Below are 15,749 nucleotides of genomic sequence, written 5' to 3'. Positions count from 1 at the left end.
TTCTGTCTCTTTCTCTTTGTTCTGAAATGCTCTAGGTCTCTTATGTTTAAGAACGGCGCATTTAGTATGTAGACGGTACAGGTAAAATTAGATAAATTTAAAATTATTTACTGTACACTTAGACATACAGAGAAGCAGTAACATGTAGGTTGCGCTAACCATGAACGAGAGAGAGAGAGAGAGAGAGAGAGAGAGAGAGAGAGAGAGAGAGAGAGAGAGAATAACAGTTGTCCTTACTTACGGGAGTGAAATCTTTTATGAATTATCACGGACACAGAGAGAGAGAGAGAGAGAGAGAGAGAGAGAGAGAGAGAGAGAGAGAGAGAGAGAGAGAGAGAGAGAGAGAGAATATTAGTAACAAATCTTTGACCCCTAATCAGCAACACTCCCCATTCTTGTCAAGTTAAATGACATGTCTGACAGCTTTTGCCTTCAAGTTTCTTACAAAAGATGAGGGGAAGAATTTGTTTGTTTAAAATAATACGAATTTTGTAACTACAGTTAAGTATACCTTAGTTTAACCAGACCACTGAGCTGATTAACAGCTCTCCTAGGGCTGGCCCGAAGGATTAGATTTATTTTACATGGCTAAGAACCAAATGGTTACCTAGCAACGGGACCTACAGCTTATTGTGGAATTCAAACCACATTATTGAGAGAAATGAATTTCTATCACCAGAAATAAATTCCTCTTATTCTTCATTGGCCGGTCGGAGATTTGAACTTGCGGCCAGCAGAGTGCTAGCTGCGAATGGAACCCACTCGCCCAACAAGGAACTTGTAATTACAGTTATACTATTATTATTATTATTATTATTATTATTATTATTAATCTTATTAACCCTTAAACGCCTGTTGGACGTAGCAAACGTTGACTAAAATTGTCTGTTGAATGCCGAGTGGACGAGCAAACGCCGACTACAAAAATTTCAACCTTCGGTCAACTTTGACTCGACCGAAATGGTCGAAAAAACGCAATTGTAAGCTAAAACTCTTACATTCTAGTAATATTCAATCATGTACCTTCATTTTGCAACAAATTGGAAGTCTCTAGCACAGTATTTCGATTTATGGTGAATTTTTTTAAAAAACTTTTTTCTTACGCCTGCGCGGTAACTTGGCCAAAAATTTCAGAAATTCTTTCGTCATTTTGTCGTAATTTTTGCACTGTTCTATATTAGCCGTTACATAAAGTTTTATATATGAAAATGTGCGCAATTTCATGTACAATACAACCGAAAATAACTCATGGTTGTAGCTTTTATCAGTTTTGAAATATTTTCTTATAAATCACAATAACTGCCAAAATTTCAACCTTCGGTCAACTTTGACTCGATCGAAATGGTAAAAACGCAATTGTAAGCTAAAACTCTTACATTCTAGTAATATTCAATCATTTACCTTCATTTTGCAACCAATTGGAAGTTTCTAGCACAATATTTCGATTTATGGTGAATTTTTTAAAAAAACTTTTTCCTTATGTCCGCGCCACAAATTCTTTCGTCACGTTGTTGTAATGTTTGCCCTGTTTTATATTAGTCATTACATAAAGTTTTATATATGGAAATGTGCGCAATTTCATGTAGAATACAACAGAAAATAACTCATGGTTGTAGCTTTTATCAGTTTTGAAATATTTTCATATAAATCACGATAACTGCCAAAATTTCAACCTTCGGTCAACTTTAACTCGACCGAAATGGTCAAAAAACGCAATTATATGCTAAAACTCTTACATTATAGTAATATTCAATCATGTACCTTCATTTTGCAACAAACTGGAAGTCTCTAGCACAATATTTCGATTTATGGTGAATTTCTGGGAAAAAAAAAAAAAAAAAAAAAAAACCTTTTCCTTACGCTCTGCGCTATGGTAACTCCGCCAAACATCTCAGAAATTCTTTTCGTCATGTTGTCGTAATGTTTACATCGCTTTACATTAGTCGTTACATAAACTTTTATATATGAAAATGTGTGCAATTTCATGTAGAATACAACAGAATATAGCTCATGGTTGTAGCTTTTATCAGTTTTGAAATATTTTCACATAAATCACGATAACTGCCAAAATTTCAACCTTCGGTCAACTTTAACTCGACCGAAATGATAAAAAAACGCAATTGTAAGCTAAAACTCTTACATTCTAGTAATATTCAATCGTTTCACTTTATTTTGCAATAAATTGGAAGTCTCTAGCACAATATTTCGATTTATGGTGAATTTTTAAAAAAACTTTTTCCTTATGTCTGCGTGGTAACTCGGCCGAACATCTCAGAAATTCTTTTGTCTCGTTGTCGTAATATTTGCACCGCTTTATATTAGTCGTTACATAAAGTTTTATATATGAAAATGTGCGCAATTTCATGTACAATACAACAAAAAATAACTCATGGTTGTAGCTTTTATCAGTTTTGAAATATTTCCATATAAATCATGATAAATAGAAAAATTAATTTCGGTCAACTTTAACTCGACCAAAATGGTTAAAACTGCAATTGTATGCTAAAACACTTACAGTCTAGTAATATTCAATCAATAAGCTTCATTTTTCAACAAACGGGAAGTCTCTAGCACAATATTTCGATTTATGGTGAATTTTGAAAAAAACTTTTTTACGTCCACGTGTTACTTAATTCATGCATCATTTTGTGATAATATTTTCTCTGTGTTGCTTTGATCGTTTTAAAATTTGTTATATACCAAAATCATCTCAATTTAGTGTACAACTAAAAAAAAATTAACTCATTAGCTTTAACCGTTTTGCTTACAGCGCGATTTGTATACAATTATGTTTTTTTTTCGCTGTCATATACTCCAATATTTATATATGATAATGATATTTTTTTCATTTCTGATGGTTGCATACTAAACTTCAGGCAATGACAACAAAAATGAGCCAAAAATGAACTCTTAATCTTAAAAACTAAGCGTGCTGTGATTTTTTGAAAAAACTTTTTTTCCGCTTCGGCGCTAGCTCACTGAACGCCGCCGGCATACGGGAGACGTTTTTGTAAATAGGGCTTCGGCGTTAAAGGGTTAATATTTGAAAATTAGCACTTATTATTAGGTAAAAAATTTATCTATCATACAAAACAAATAAACATACCTGTATACATGCCATAAAAATTCTCTCATCTCAGTTAAAGAGAGAGAGAGAAATTATTACTTTTAATATTTAATGTTATTTAATTTACACATAAAAGTGTGAAAACTAATAAAATATATAAAAATTTAAACATAAACACTTTTGCAGGGTTTCTCAGTGTTCGCAAATGTTCACGTGCTTGTTAAAAACTTGTGTATGACAATTAGTTAGGTTCCAATGAAAAATTCATGCCTGTGAGTTCGCACAACTCGAATCGCGCAAGTTCAGGGTATTACTGTATACCTTAAACTATCATCATAAAACACTTTAATATATTTCAAAGTCATCTTACAACATTACCCTTAAAAATATATGGCTTACAGCTACATGTGAAAACTAACCAAGTTCTCCCTATAGTCAGGCATAGCCATTCTCTCATACAGTATTCAAGCAGTCCCATTTTCTATTTACAGCACACAGTGGAAACATTGGGAATTCACAAGTAGAGTTAAGTATTGTACAGTACCTTAAATATTTAAATATGCATTGAAAAAAATACACTTTGTTGATATTTTGCTGTGTTTACATTAGTACAGGCAGTCCCCGGTTATCGGTGGGTTTCCATTTCTGAGGGTGTGATGATAACCGAAAATCACCGCTAACCGAAAATCTGCGATTTTGGCACTTTTTCGGCGATTTTTGGGGTTATCGGCGCCGAAAAGCGCCGATTTTCGGTTATCTGCGCCTCTGTTAGATGTGTATTGGCACCAATACCCAATTATTGGTGCCAATAAGCAGAAATCTGCGATTTTCGGCGCTGAAAATTGCCGATTTTCGTCGCTAGACAAGCACCATAAAACCAGATCGCTGTTAACCGGGGACTGCCTGTATTAATATCTGAAAATTAGTAAATAATTTTTTCTTCATAAAAAAATCTATTTAGTCACAAAAATAAGATGAAAATACAGTAATTAGTGAATACTGCTCGATGAAAAAATCTGCGAATAATTTGGAGATAAGTTCCATGGAAAAAATCCATGAACAGGTGAAGGTGCGAATCATGAACCACAAATAGGCTGGGGTAGACTGTATATTTGGAGTGAGCTGGCAAGACAGTGTTTACGTAAGGGTTTTTTAGGGTGATTTCTGTCATCCGGGATTTTCTGCGGTCTGGCTGTATTAAACTGAACGTCATGCAGTACCATGCCATGTACAGGAATTCCCATGGTACCAGAGAAGCATGGTAAAACAGTCCACCTTTGAGATATACAACAACCCAAAAACATCCTCTATGGCCCATTCAGTGTAGCACCAGTGCTCCATGATGCTGACCTCAGAATTGAAGTAAATGACCCTGAACCCTTAAAGGCAACTGATTACCCTGGGCTGTTGGATGTTGATGACCCTGAACTTTGGAGGTTGCTGACCCAGAACCAAAGGAACCTATAACAGGGGACTCTGCTACAAGTTCTAACACCATACAGTATCTTAATGAGACAACAATCTGGTTCAAATATTAGTAGTGATGGCAGTGGTATTTACTGACATAAACCTCTCAAAATTGATAACCAAAAATATATTAGAAACTGTCAACGTAAGTGAACTGGTTGTAATATCCTCTTCTGTTGGGTGGTTGAGTTGTATATGTTTGGCCATTTTGTCTTAACGATACATTTTTGTTCCAATGTTAGTAGCAATGACACTCATATTTACTAGTAAAATTTACTTACAATCAAAAAAATTATTAGCAACTGAGAGGGTAAGTGACCTAGTTATTTGGAATTTTTTTTAATTTTGGAATGAGTTTGGTTGTACGGAAACTGAACTGTTGGACTCCTAATTTCTTATAGATCTGCAACAATACCCCATTTCATGTAATGGTTGATAAATAGAAATTTCTACAAAATAATAATCCTTTTTCAATACATAAGGGACATGGGAACCTCCCTCATCACGATTTTCATTATAAATATATAACTGATACAATACAAACAGTTAAAACTTGCATTACTGTAACGAAAAGCAAGGGATGAGATGTTGAGCTAGTGATAATGAATTTTTTGCTCCCGGCTACTGATGAAAGGAACTATTTAATTCATATCTACAGTACTGCTACTAGCTCAGCTGTTCTATTGTGATATCAATACTGAATTTCCATAATGTTATGTATATGTATGGGGCTGACTGCTATTAATTACAAGAGAGAAGAACATAGACATGGCTACTAGTGAAGCCTATAAACAAAGACTATATGTAGAGAAATACGTAAAGAATGAATTTCATTTCAGGGCATGAAGGAAGAGAAAGACCCAGTGCAATTGGTAGACATCTTGGATTCTCATTTTTTATTATACTGTATCTTTTTGTGTGTGGAATGAATAACCTGGGCACATTTTAGCTCTCATTAGAAACATACGGACGTTGATGAATGTTACATTTCCCACTTATAATAATTTCTCAATAAAATACGTACAAAACACTGCAGGGGACATAAGTGGATTACAAAGAAAGTTGACATTCAATTCAACAGTACTGAAATTTGGACATAACTGGAGATAACTGCTTTCCTAATCTATGGCTATACTGCTAATTTCAAGTACCTAGACACTTAGATAAAATTTTTCGTAATTATTTCTCTCCTTGTATTTATTTAAGTATTTATCAACTATTTTGGTTTTTATCTTTAATTTACTATCCTTCTCCTCACCCAGTTCTGTTTTTCTCTTTTTAGAAAAATTAGTTTTATTTTGTGGAACACTGTTTGGCAGATTAACTGACTTTTGCCTGTTTTCTTTACAAACTTAGACACATTTACTACCATTACTGTTAGAGCTCTATTGGACATTACCCCTACCAGTGCTTGTTCAGCTTTTACTTTCTAAAATTAATCTCTTTGTATCTTCACCAACATTGCAGACCTCACTGGCTCTGTCTCAAGATTTCAGTTCTAGACAAGTCTCTGCGATCATGCACTTTCCACTGGCACATAAAACACTGAACAATCTGTATGTAGTAAAAATTCCGACTTTTCTCTTCCCAACTGGCATTTCTCCTTAAAACTGTGGTCCATTATTTTAATATGGCCTATCCACTTGAATAAACAGTTTGGATTTGCCCTATTCAGGACCCTGTCATCAGTAACTCTGTGATATCAGCCTATCCAAAAAAACCTTCCTTAGATAGTGTCCATAACTAGGCCATGGCATCCACATCACAATGCAAGTTGGTTGACTATTCAGGACCCTGTCATCAGTAACTCTGTAATATCAGCCTATCCAAATACCCTTCCTTAGACAGTGTCCATAACTAGGCCATGACATCCACATCACAAAGCAAGTTGGTTGACACAAGAATTGAAAACAATGTCCTTTGTTTACAGTACTGTAAACATTCTGTTGAAACAAACTATCATCAGCAAGGACACAGAAACTCCTGCTGCCTTACCAACTCTTGTTGGCTATTTCACCTCGACTAAGGTATTACGATAGAGTAAAACCAATATAACAAAATTGACCGACACTCTTATTCTGACCAAAAATCACATATCTCACAATTCTTTTCTATGTAACATCATTTTCTTTTGCTAACAATGCAGTAATAATAGAGAAAATCTACAACTTACCAAGTGGTTAATTTCCAACCATCAGACGCACAACAGATGGTTAACAGCTGATTAACAGCTGCAAGTTCTTTATATTTCTTTATAGAGTCATCTTAGGTAATACAGGCAGTCCCTGGTTTACGACAGGGGTTCCGTTCCTACGCAGCGTTGTAATCCGAAAATCGTAAACCGAAAAATAGTAAAAAATCATAAAAAGTCCCAAGAAAACCTTACTTTTAATGTAAACTTCATTTTTATTGAGTTTTTCATAAAAAAACCTCTAAATTTTTATTATTCTGCCATTTTGGAGCCATATTTCTTCCATCTGACCGGTGTCATAAGCGTTGTAACCCCGGAACATGCGTCGTAAACCGGGAAATAATAATAATAATATAGATATAGATAGATAGATAGATACACACACACAGTGGACATCTGCTATGTCATGATTCAGCATTTGTTTAATATATATATATATATATATAAAATATATTAGATAGATAGACAGATAGATGGATATAGACAGATGCACACACACACACACACACACACACACACACATATATATATATGGACACCTATATATATATATATTTCTGGATTTTTATATATATATATCCAAATTATTATATATATATATATTTTTGTATATATATATATATTTTATATATTTTCTTATATATATATTTTTAGGTATAAAATATATTAATAGATAACAGATAGATGGATAGATAGACAGATGCAGAAAAACACACAACACACACACACACACACACACGCAATGGACACCTGCTACATAGTCAACGCCTGCCTATTTCTGGATTTTTCTGTGGAATGTATCTCCAAATTATTCATGGAAAATTTGGTAATTCGCAAAGTTTTTTGTCAAGCAATATTCAGTAATTACTGCATTTTCATATTATTTTCTTGACTATATAAATTTTTAAGGTAAAAAAATGCTTTACTAATTTTAAAATATTAATATTAATGTCAACTCAGAAAAATATCAATAAATGTATTTTTTTATTGCATATTTAAATACAGTACAGTACCTGTACATGTATTTCTTAACTCAGAGAGAGAGAGAGAGAGAGAGAGAGAGAGAGAGAGAGAGAGAGAGAGAGAGAGAGAGAGAGAGAGAGAGAGAGAGAGAGAAAATCATGCAAGCCTAGGGAAAGATTTTTTTGAATAACCTTTTGCCCAGTAATAGACCAGTTTTCTTCATCAGCCACCCTTCTCTCCCAACATGGCTGTGCAACTTCTGGCTTTTCCCCAAGATGAACATGCCCCTAAAAGAGACCAGATTTCAGTCCAAAGAAAACATCATGCAGAATGCAACAGTCCAGCTGCGCATCATCTCAAAAGGGGCATTCCAGCGCTGCTTCCGACAGTGGCAGAACCATTGCGGGAAGTGTGTGGCAGCCCAAGGGGACTACTTTGAAGGAGATTAGTGTAAAATTGTTGTACCTAAATACAAGTATTTTTTTGTGAATAAAGGTCAGATATCTTTTAATGTATATATATGTATATATATGTATATATATACACTATATATATATATATATATATATATATATATATATATATATATATATGTATGTATATATATATATATATATATATATATATATATATATATATATATATATATATATATATATGTATATATATATATATATATATATATATATATATATATATATATATATATATATATATATATATATATATATATATATATATATATATATATATATATATATATATATATATATATATATATATATATATATATATATATATATATATATATATGTATATATATATATATATATATATATATATATATATATATATATATATATATATATATATATATATATATATATATATATATATATATGTGTATATATATAAATAATCAATCACAATCACACATGGAACAGAAATAAATTTTTTACTCACATCAGGATTGAACCCAGGTCTTTCAATTGAAAGACATGACCACTGGCAACCAAGCCACACAAATCACAAAAGAAGCAGGAACCTAAGTACCACTCTACCTATGGCTTTCCCTGGTCAGGATAACTGCTTTGCATACCAGCATGTTTTCCCTAATTTCTTGACTCAGTAGTGACCCAAATGACAGTATTTCATTTGAATTATCCTTTCTGAGTGAATATGATAGAAATAATCAACAAGCAATCACATGTGGAGGAGAAATAAATTTCTGAATCACATCAGGATTGAACCTAAGTCTTTTATAACTTGTGTGGCTTGGTTGGTGGCAGTCTTGTCTTTCAACTAAAACACCTGGGTTTGATCCTGGTGTCAAAAATTATATATATACGCATATATAAATTTGATAGCTTTTTATAGACTCACAGCAGTTACCAAAACAGGTTTTTCCTATATCAAAACCTGTTCATACACATGACATGAGAATGTATTTTATATAATTAATCACCCTGTATTGTTCCGTACATATGTACTTATGCGTGTTATATGTATATACAGTAAGTATGTATGTATGTAAGTAGTATGTATATATATTTGGCAATTTTCGGCACCAAAAATCGCCAATTTTCTTATCGACCGATAAAAATCGATGCAATTTCTGATAACTGAAAATCGCACTTTTGGCACCGATAATCTGGGTATTGGCGCTGATGCATACATCAAACAGAGGCGCCGATAACGGGGACTGCCTGTAACTGAAAATCAGCACTATTTGGCACCGATCAATCTCGAAAATCGCTGAAAGAGCGTCAGAAAAATCAAAAATCGGAACATCGTCGAAAATCGTAAAAATTTTCTTTTAATGCTCGGTGATTTTCAGTGTTATCAAAAAATCTTCAAATTAGATTATTCTGCCATTTTGGGGATATTTCTTCCGTCGGATCGGCGATAACCGGGACATGCGCCTGAAATAATTTCTGATGAATATATGTGCCTGTATATATATATATATATATATATATATATACATATGAACTATATATATATATTCGCGTTGTCAACGTATTCGCGTTGTCAACGGACTCACACATTCATGGTTTCTCTGTGGAACATATCTAGCGATCATTCACGGTATTTTTCACTGGAAAATATTCACTAATTACTGTAATTTCATATAATTTTCATGAATAAATGCAATTTTTGTGATAAAACTATTAAAATATTCAGGTACAAGCATTTTTACGGGGTTTTTCTGTGTTTAAGCTATCAAATTGGGCAGTTCTAAGTGTTTTTAGAGGGGTTTTAAGCATTCATGATTTGACCCACTCGCTGGGGGTGTGGGACGATCCCCAATTTAATACTGGGGTTCACTGTATAAATAAATATATATATATATATATATATATATATATATATATATATATATATATATGGGGTATCACTGTATAAATAAATATATAATATATATATATATATATACATATATGAAGCAACAAATGCCATTTAATATCCAATTCATGCTACTTCGGGAATATCCCCGATGGGGAATTATCACCGAAAGGGAATTTTTTAAGTGATAAACGAATTGGAACCGCTGGGTCTCGATCCCTCAACACACAGTACCTTCCAATGACTCCATTCGACCGTCAAACCATTGAGCCATCAAGAGAGGTATAGGTTTATGCTGAATCTGCCGTACTTATTTACTCACTGAGAGCGGGGAAACTGTACTTGGCTTCAGCATTAACCCACCTCCACCATGATAGCTCATTGATACGTTTGGAACACTCAGCTCTGATTATGAAATTTTTATGACACCGTGATTTATATACAATCATGAAGCTACAAATGTTGTTTAATACCCAATTTATGCTGCTTCGGGAATACAGGTAGTGCTCGAGTTACGATGATTCGACTTACGATAATTCGCTTTTATGACGGGGTTATCAATTAATATCGATACGACAATATTTTGAAAATATGTATTTTTAAATTTCACGGCGACTGGCGCAGGCAACAACGCACAATCAGGCAGCATACGATTATGCGACGTTGGCCTGAGAGGCTGGAATAGGTACATTAATTCAATGAGCTGACCTCACTTGCTCACATTGTGTCGGAAGTTAAAATAGGTCAGTGTTCGTTTGCAATTTTTGTGCGTTTGTAAATACAGGTAGTGCATGAGTGACAATAATTCGTCTTACGATAATTCGAGTTTACGATGGAGTTAGCAATTAATACCGGTATGACAATATTTAGAAAATATTTTTAAATTTCGAGCGGGCACAGGCAACAGCGTACACTACAGTTGCCATAGAATAGGCAGCAAGAGAGACCAACTTACAATAGACCAACTTCTTTTTCTCCATCTCTTTATTCCATCTTCTAGTTAAAAATGTAAGAGAATGATAAAAGTATTGTTTGTAACCTTATACTCTTGTGAAAATGCGTACAACCATAAACAACCGAACAAGACTCTGTTGTTTTGCTAATAACCGAATCGGATAACAACGGTTTTGCTTGTATTTCAACCATCGTACGGTTAAACAATTATCGTAGTTATGTTAAAAATGACGTTAAGTACTGATATGTTTTTACACCACCCTTATCCGCTTTGGAGAAAAGATCGGCAAGGAAATATACTGCTACAGTAAATTTAAGCTGAAAGTTGTAGTTGAAGCTGAGAAAAGAATGTTCAAGCTGCTAATGACGATAAATTATCGTGCACTGGCAACATGGATGAAACTCGACAGCAAATAAAATTGGAAAGTATTTTAATCAAAACTACTGGGCATGAAAGAACACATATTACTGCTGTTTTCAAGCCGATAAAAGATAAATAGGAAAAGCTCGAGTATGATGATGAAATCAAGAGAAAATAGCTAACGGAATCTTGATTTTTTTTTTTACACAAAACAAACGCCAGCTGCCAACGTCATCTATCAAAAAAAAAATGGCTAAATTAATTTCACAACGACATATTTAAGTTATATTTCGACTTAAAAACACTTCGTATAACGAAAAATATATATGTCCCTTATAAATAAAGTATCTAGAGATTCATTTACGCTAACTAGAAGCAAGAAATGCCCTCTGAACCGAGTTAAATGCGGCGAAATAAAGACCGCGTGATAGATTCCCAAACCAAAACATTTGATCGCTATGATCGGAATTTATAATGCAAAAGCAATATAAGAATATTTACGATTGGATACAGTGTAGTAAAGCATAACTTTTTAAAAGATCCATGGAAAAGATGCACATTCCTTATTTTGATGTTTTTATAATACGGTGTTATGTGAAAATAGAATACAGTATAATGTAGGCTAGGCTACCGTATTTGATATACGAAAGTGCAGGCTGGGTCTTATTTGTTATACAATTTCTCTTTGTACTGACTTATCATGTCATTCTGCATTGAACCTGCAGAATTAGCTGACACTAATAATTACTATACCATTTGTGTATAAAGTATACTGTGTAGTGTAGGCTAGCCTACCATATATGTATAGATGGTACTAATTCCCTAGTGTAGGCTAGGCCATATTCGAGTTACGATTTTTTCAACAAATGATGGGTTTTTTGGAACCTAACCCCATCGTAAGTAGGGGAATACCTGTATCCCTGATGGAGAATTATCACCGAAGGGGAATTTTTTAAGTGATAAATGGATCGGTACGGCCGAGTCTTGATCCCTCAACACACAGTACCTTCCAACGACTCCATTTGACAGTCAAACCATTGAGCCATTCAGAGAGGTATGACTTACGTAAACCACAGTTACTTTGAGCTATAATAACAGCAGCTAAGCAGAGCTGTGTACTCAACAAGACTCACATGTAAACTTAACTCTTCCCTCATTTCATCTGGACACTGCACACATGACATGCTTAATCCCATACATTTTCTATCCAGTCATCTTTATCCGTTCTTAAACCAAGCAAAGTCCGCTAACAATGGGGATTTTTTAATTTTACATAACAAAATTAAACTAAACCAATATTATGATCTGTTCATGCAGTAAAATTGAAATAGAAAAGTATCTTACAATCACACCACTATCTCCCCCTCACATTTTCTAAATTATTTTTCTATTTCAGTATTAATGTAAAGACCAACCATAATATGTATTGGTTTGGATTATTTATTATTTACATAACAGAAGTAACAGTTTTGCTTCCACAGTGTCAAAAATTTTTTTAAAAGTTTACAAGTATAATATTCAATTCCATTTCATTGTCTGTGAAATGCACTACAGAATAACAAGTTCCTAGAGCACTGTTCTTTAATTTCTCATATTTCATGAAGCTCTGTTAATTACGTTTTATATGGTACAGTATTGCTAGATACATTGTGCAAAATGCAATATATAGAATACTTCATATTTTCCAAGTTGAATTGGCTTGAAATTTGTGAATTAAATTCTTCCAGAGAGAGAGAGAGAGAGAGAGAGAGAGAGAGAGAGAGAGAGAGAGAGAGAGAGAGAGAGAGAGAGAGAGAGAGAGAGAGAGAGAGAGAGAGAGAGAGAGAGAGAGAGAGAGAGAGAGAGAGAGCACAAATGCTTATCTATAATTTTTCTTAATACTTGTAAGCCTTACCCTAGAACATAATTTTACTTTAGATTATTGTACTGAAAAATCTACTAATAATTCTCAGTCAAGATATCCTTAAATTTTCAACCTGTTTCCAAAGCAAAATCCAAAAATGATGGAAAAGTTGAAAGGTACAAGAACATGTCAATCAAATTCTTCTCAGCTTAATCCCTACTAAGGGTCAAGGTCTTTAATGAGCCACCAGGTGTTTCATCTTGATTGGCTCACATCATAGTTAGTTTTAGCAGATGTTATCTGCCCATAAAACATCTGCCAATACCAGTTATGGAAAGATACCTCCAACCCTCCCATCTGTCTAGGGATGGAATTGGCACTGGGTTGTTCTGGTTTCACATATACAGTATAACAAGCCAAGAGATGACAACCTGTCAACTTTTTCTCCATTTTGGGAGTCAGCTTTGGATATTGGTTGAAAGACGAAGGATAATGTTTTGACACCTAAGAATTGTAGGCAGTTTTTCATTAATGATAACTTAACATCAGCTTTTGATGTTTACAAACTGCGCCCGCCCCCACCACAAAGTAGATTTAAGGGCATAATAAAATATCAAGTCAAATTACAAGATATATTGTAACTATACATTAACCATATTTTCTTTTACTATACCAAAGGTCATGATGCATAACTTTCCCGAATTACAGTATGGGGAAAACCTTATACTGCATACTGGACATTGTATTCACAAAAATTGAAGTGTGTTTCTTGTCCATAATTCTAAATACCACTTCACATGTGTCTCCCATAAAAAGCATTAAAAAAAAAAAACAATGTTGTCAAGGGATAATTACACTCAAATGAACCCATCACATCTAATAAAGTAGAGAACAATGAAAACAGAATTGCTTACTGACATTATGAAATGCACATACTACATACCACCTTTTTCCAAACAAGAGTTTTAAGTAAAAACAAAACTATGGTGTGTAACTACAAAAAAATATGGAAAATGAACAAGGATTGTTACAAAAAAATATGGTCATATACTAATATACACAGGATACTATCTACTGTCAAGACTGGGATCACAGCTCATCTGGGAACTATTCAACAAGAAGTGCTATCATAAAAGGGTATTTCATATTAACCTTTAACAGACCTAATTACAAATTTTACTAACCATATATATACAAATATATAACAATTCTGATGAACTAAATTAAAGCATTTCTCAAGGATCTTCCTTAAGATTCAATGGCCTACAATATACAACCAAGTTGTTAATGAATAAGATGCTCAGATGGGGGCACAGTTGCCAGTGTGTGGTTTTCCTAGTGTGATTCCATACTTGTTATATCCAGAGACTACAATTATATGTCACAGAAAGGCATTAAGGACAACTGAAAAACTATTGTGTCTTTCAGTGAGCACTCATATGAAGAGTATACAGTTCTGACAAAATTTTTACTTGAAGGTATTTCTTCCATGTTTCCAAAACGACAGATCATGACATAAACTTAAATTTATAAATCACAATGAATTGCACATTCAGTACAGTAGCAATCCTGATAATGCAAGGTAATTTTCACTAGGTGGCAAATACTGAAAAAAATTTAAAAGTGAATTGAAGCCTATTTACACTTCTTGGCCTACTCCGATGTTTATTATTCACAGTTATATATAAACAAGGGCAAAAATAAGTGATGTAAATGTTCCTAGAATAAAAAAAAGAACAGTATTGTACCTTGAAGTCATTAAACAAAATTACTCAGTCCTAAGCAAAGCCTGGAACCATATCAAAAGGGCATGGTTATCTAAACTATGAAAAACATGCTTCTAGCTCAAAAAAGTCACAGGAACATTAGGGGTAGGTATAGCTTTTATGAAACTTCACCATAACTTTATCTTTCCTCTTCAAGTCTATTGCTGGCAGAAAATTTTTCAGTCAGCATTACCATTCTGAGAAGGCCAAGATGTTATTTATCATGGACTTAACATTACTAGTATTAGTAAACTCAAAATAATTAAGAACATTTGGTATCACAGTGATGTTAAGGGCAAAAAATCTCCAACAGCCACCTACATTTGAGTTTTATCACTTACATTTCTGTCAACTTACGATGAACTCAACATTTGAACAGCATGCTGCTTCATCATATGAACTTGCAGAGTGTACTTTCGAGAAGTACGATAAGAACATATTGCGCAAACAAAAGGCTTTTCTCCTGTGTGTATTCTTTCATGCTTATTCATTGCATGTTTGGTTGAAGACTTATAGGTACAGAGAGGGCAAGAATATGGTTTCTCTCCTGTGTGAGTACGAATGTGCCTTTGCATATTGTCTTTTCTAACTGTTGTTAGATCACAGTATGGGCACTTGTGCCTCTTGCGGGCTGATTCTTCACCTCTTCCATCATTACTGCTCTTCTCCACCTGCAGAAAAGGCCCAAGCTTAGTAAAAAAAAAAAAAAATAAAAAAATCCTGATCACTTTAGACTCTCTTGCAACAACAAAAAAAAAAAAAAAAAAAAAAAATAAAAGTATTTTTTTTTT

General features: G+C 33.6%; 1 protein-coding gene across 29 annotated transcripts in view; it reads right to left on the bottom strand.

The window, feature by feature from the left end:
* The window catches only part of LOC136848048 (zinc finger and BTB domain-containing protein 7B-like), a 212,859-nt gene that overhangs the window by 84,457 nt on the left and 112,653 nt on the right, over positions 1-15,749 (bottom strand). For 2 of the 29 annotated variants that reach the window (XM_067120153.1, XM_067120154.1), the window contains exon 6: positions 13,811-15,629. The exons of the other annotated variants lie outside the window; for them this stretch is intronic. In XM_067120153.1, the coding sequence (XP_066976254.1) occupies positions 15,312-15,629 (318 nt within the window). In that variant the 3' untranslated portion in view covers positions 13,811-15,311. Of the gene's footprint in view, positions 1-13,810; positions 15,630-15,749 lie in introns of those variants that run through there. 29 annotated transcript variants of the gene reach the window in all.

The sequence above is a fragment of the Macrobrachium rosenbergii genome, chromosome 18 (assembly GCF_040412425.1).
Source record: "Macrobrachium rosenbergii isolate ZJJX-2024 chromosome 18, ASM4041242v1, whole genome shotgun sequence".
NCBI classification, from domain to species: domain Eukaryota; kingdom Metazoa; phylum Arthropoda; class Malacostraca; order Decapoda; family Palaemonidae; genus Macrobrachium; species Macrobrachium rosenbergii.
This window is presented reverse-complemented; position numbering and strand designations above follow the sequence as displayed.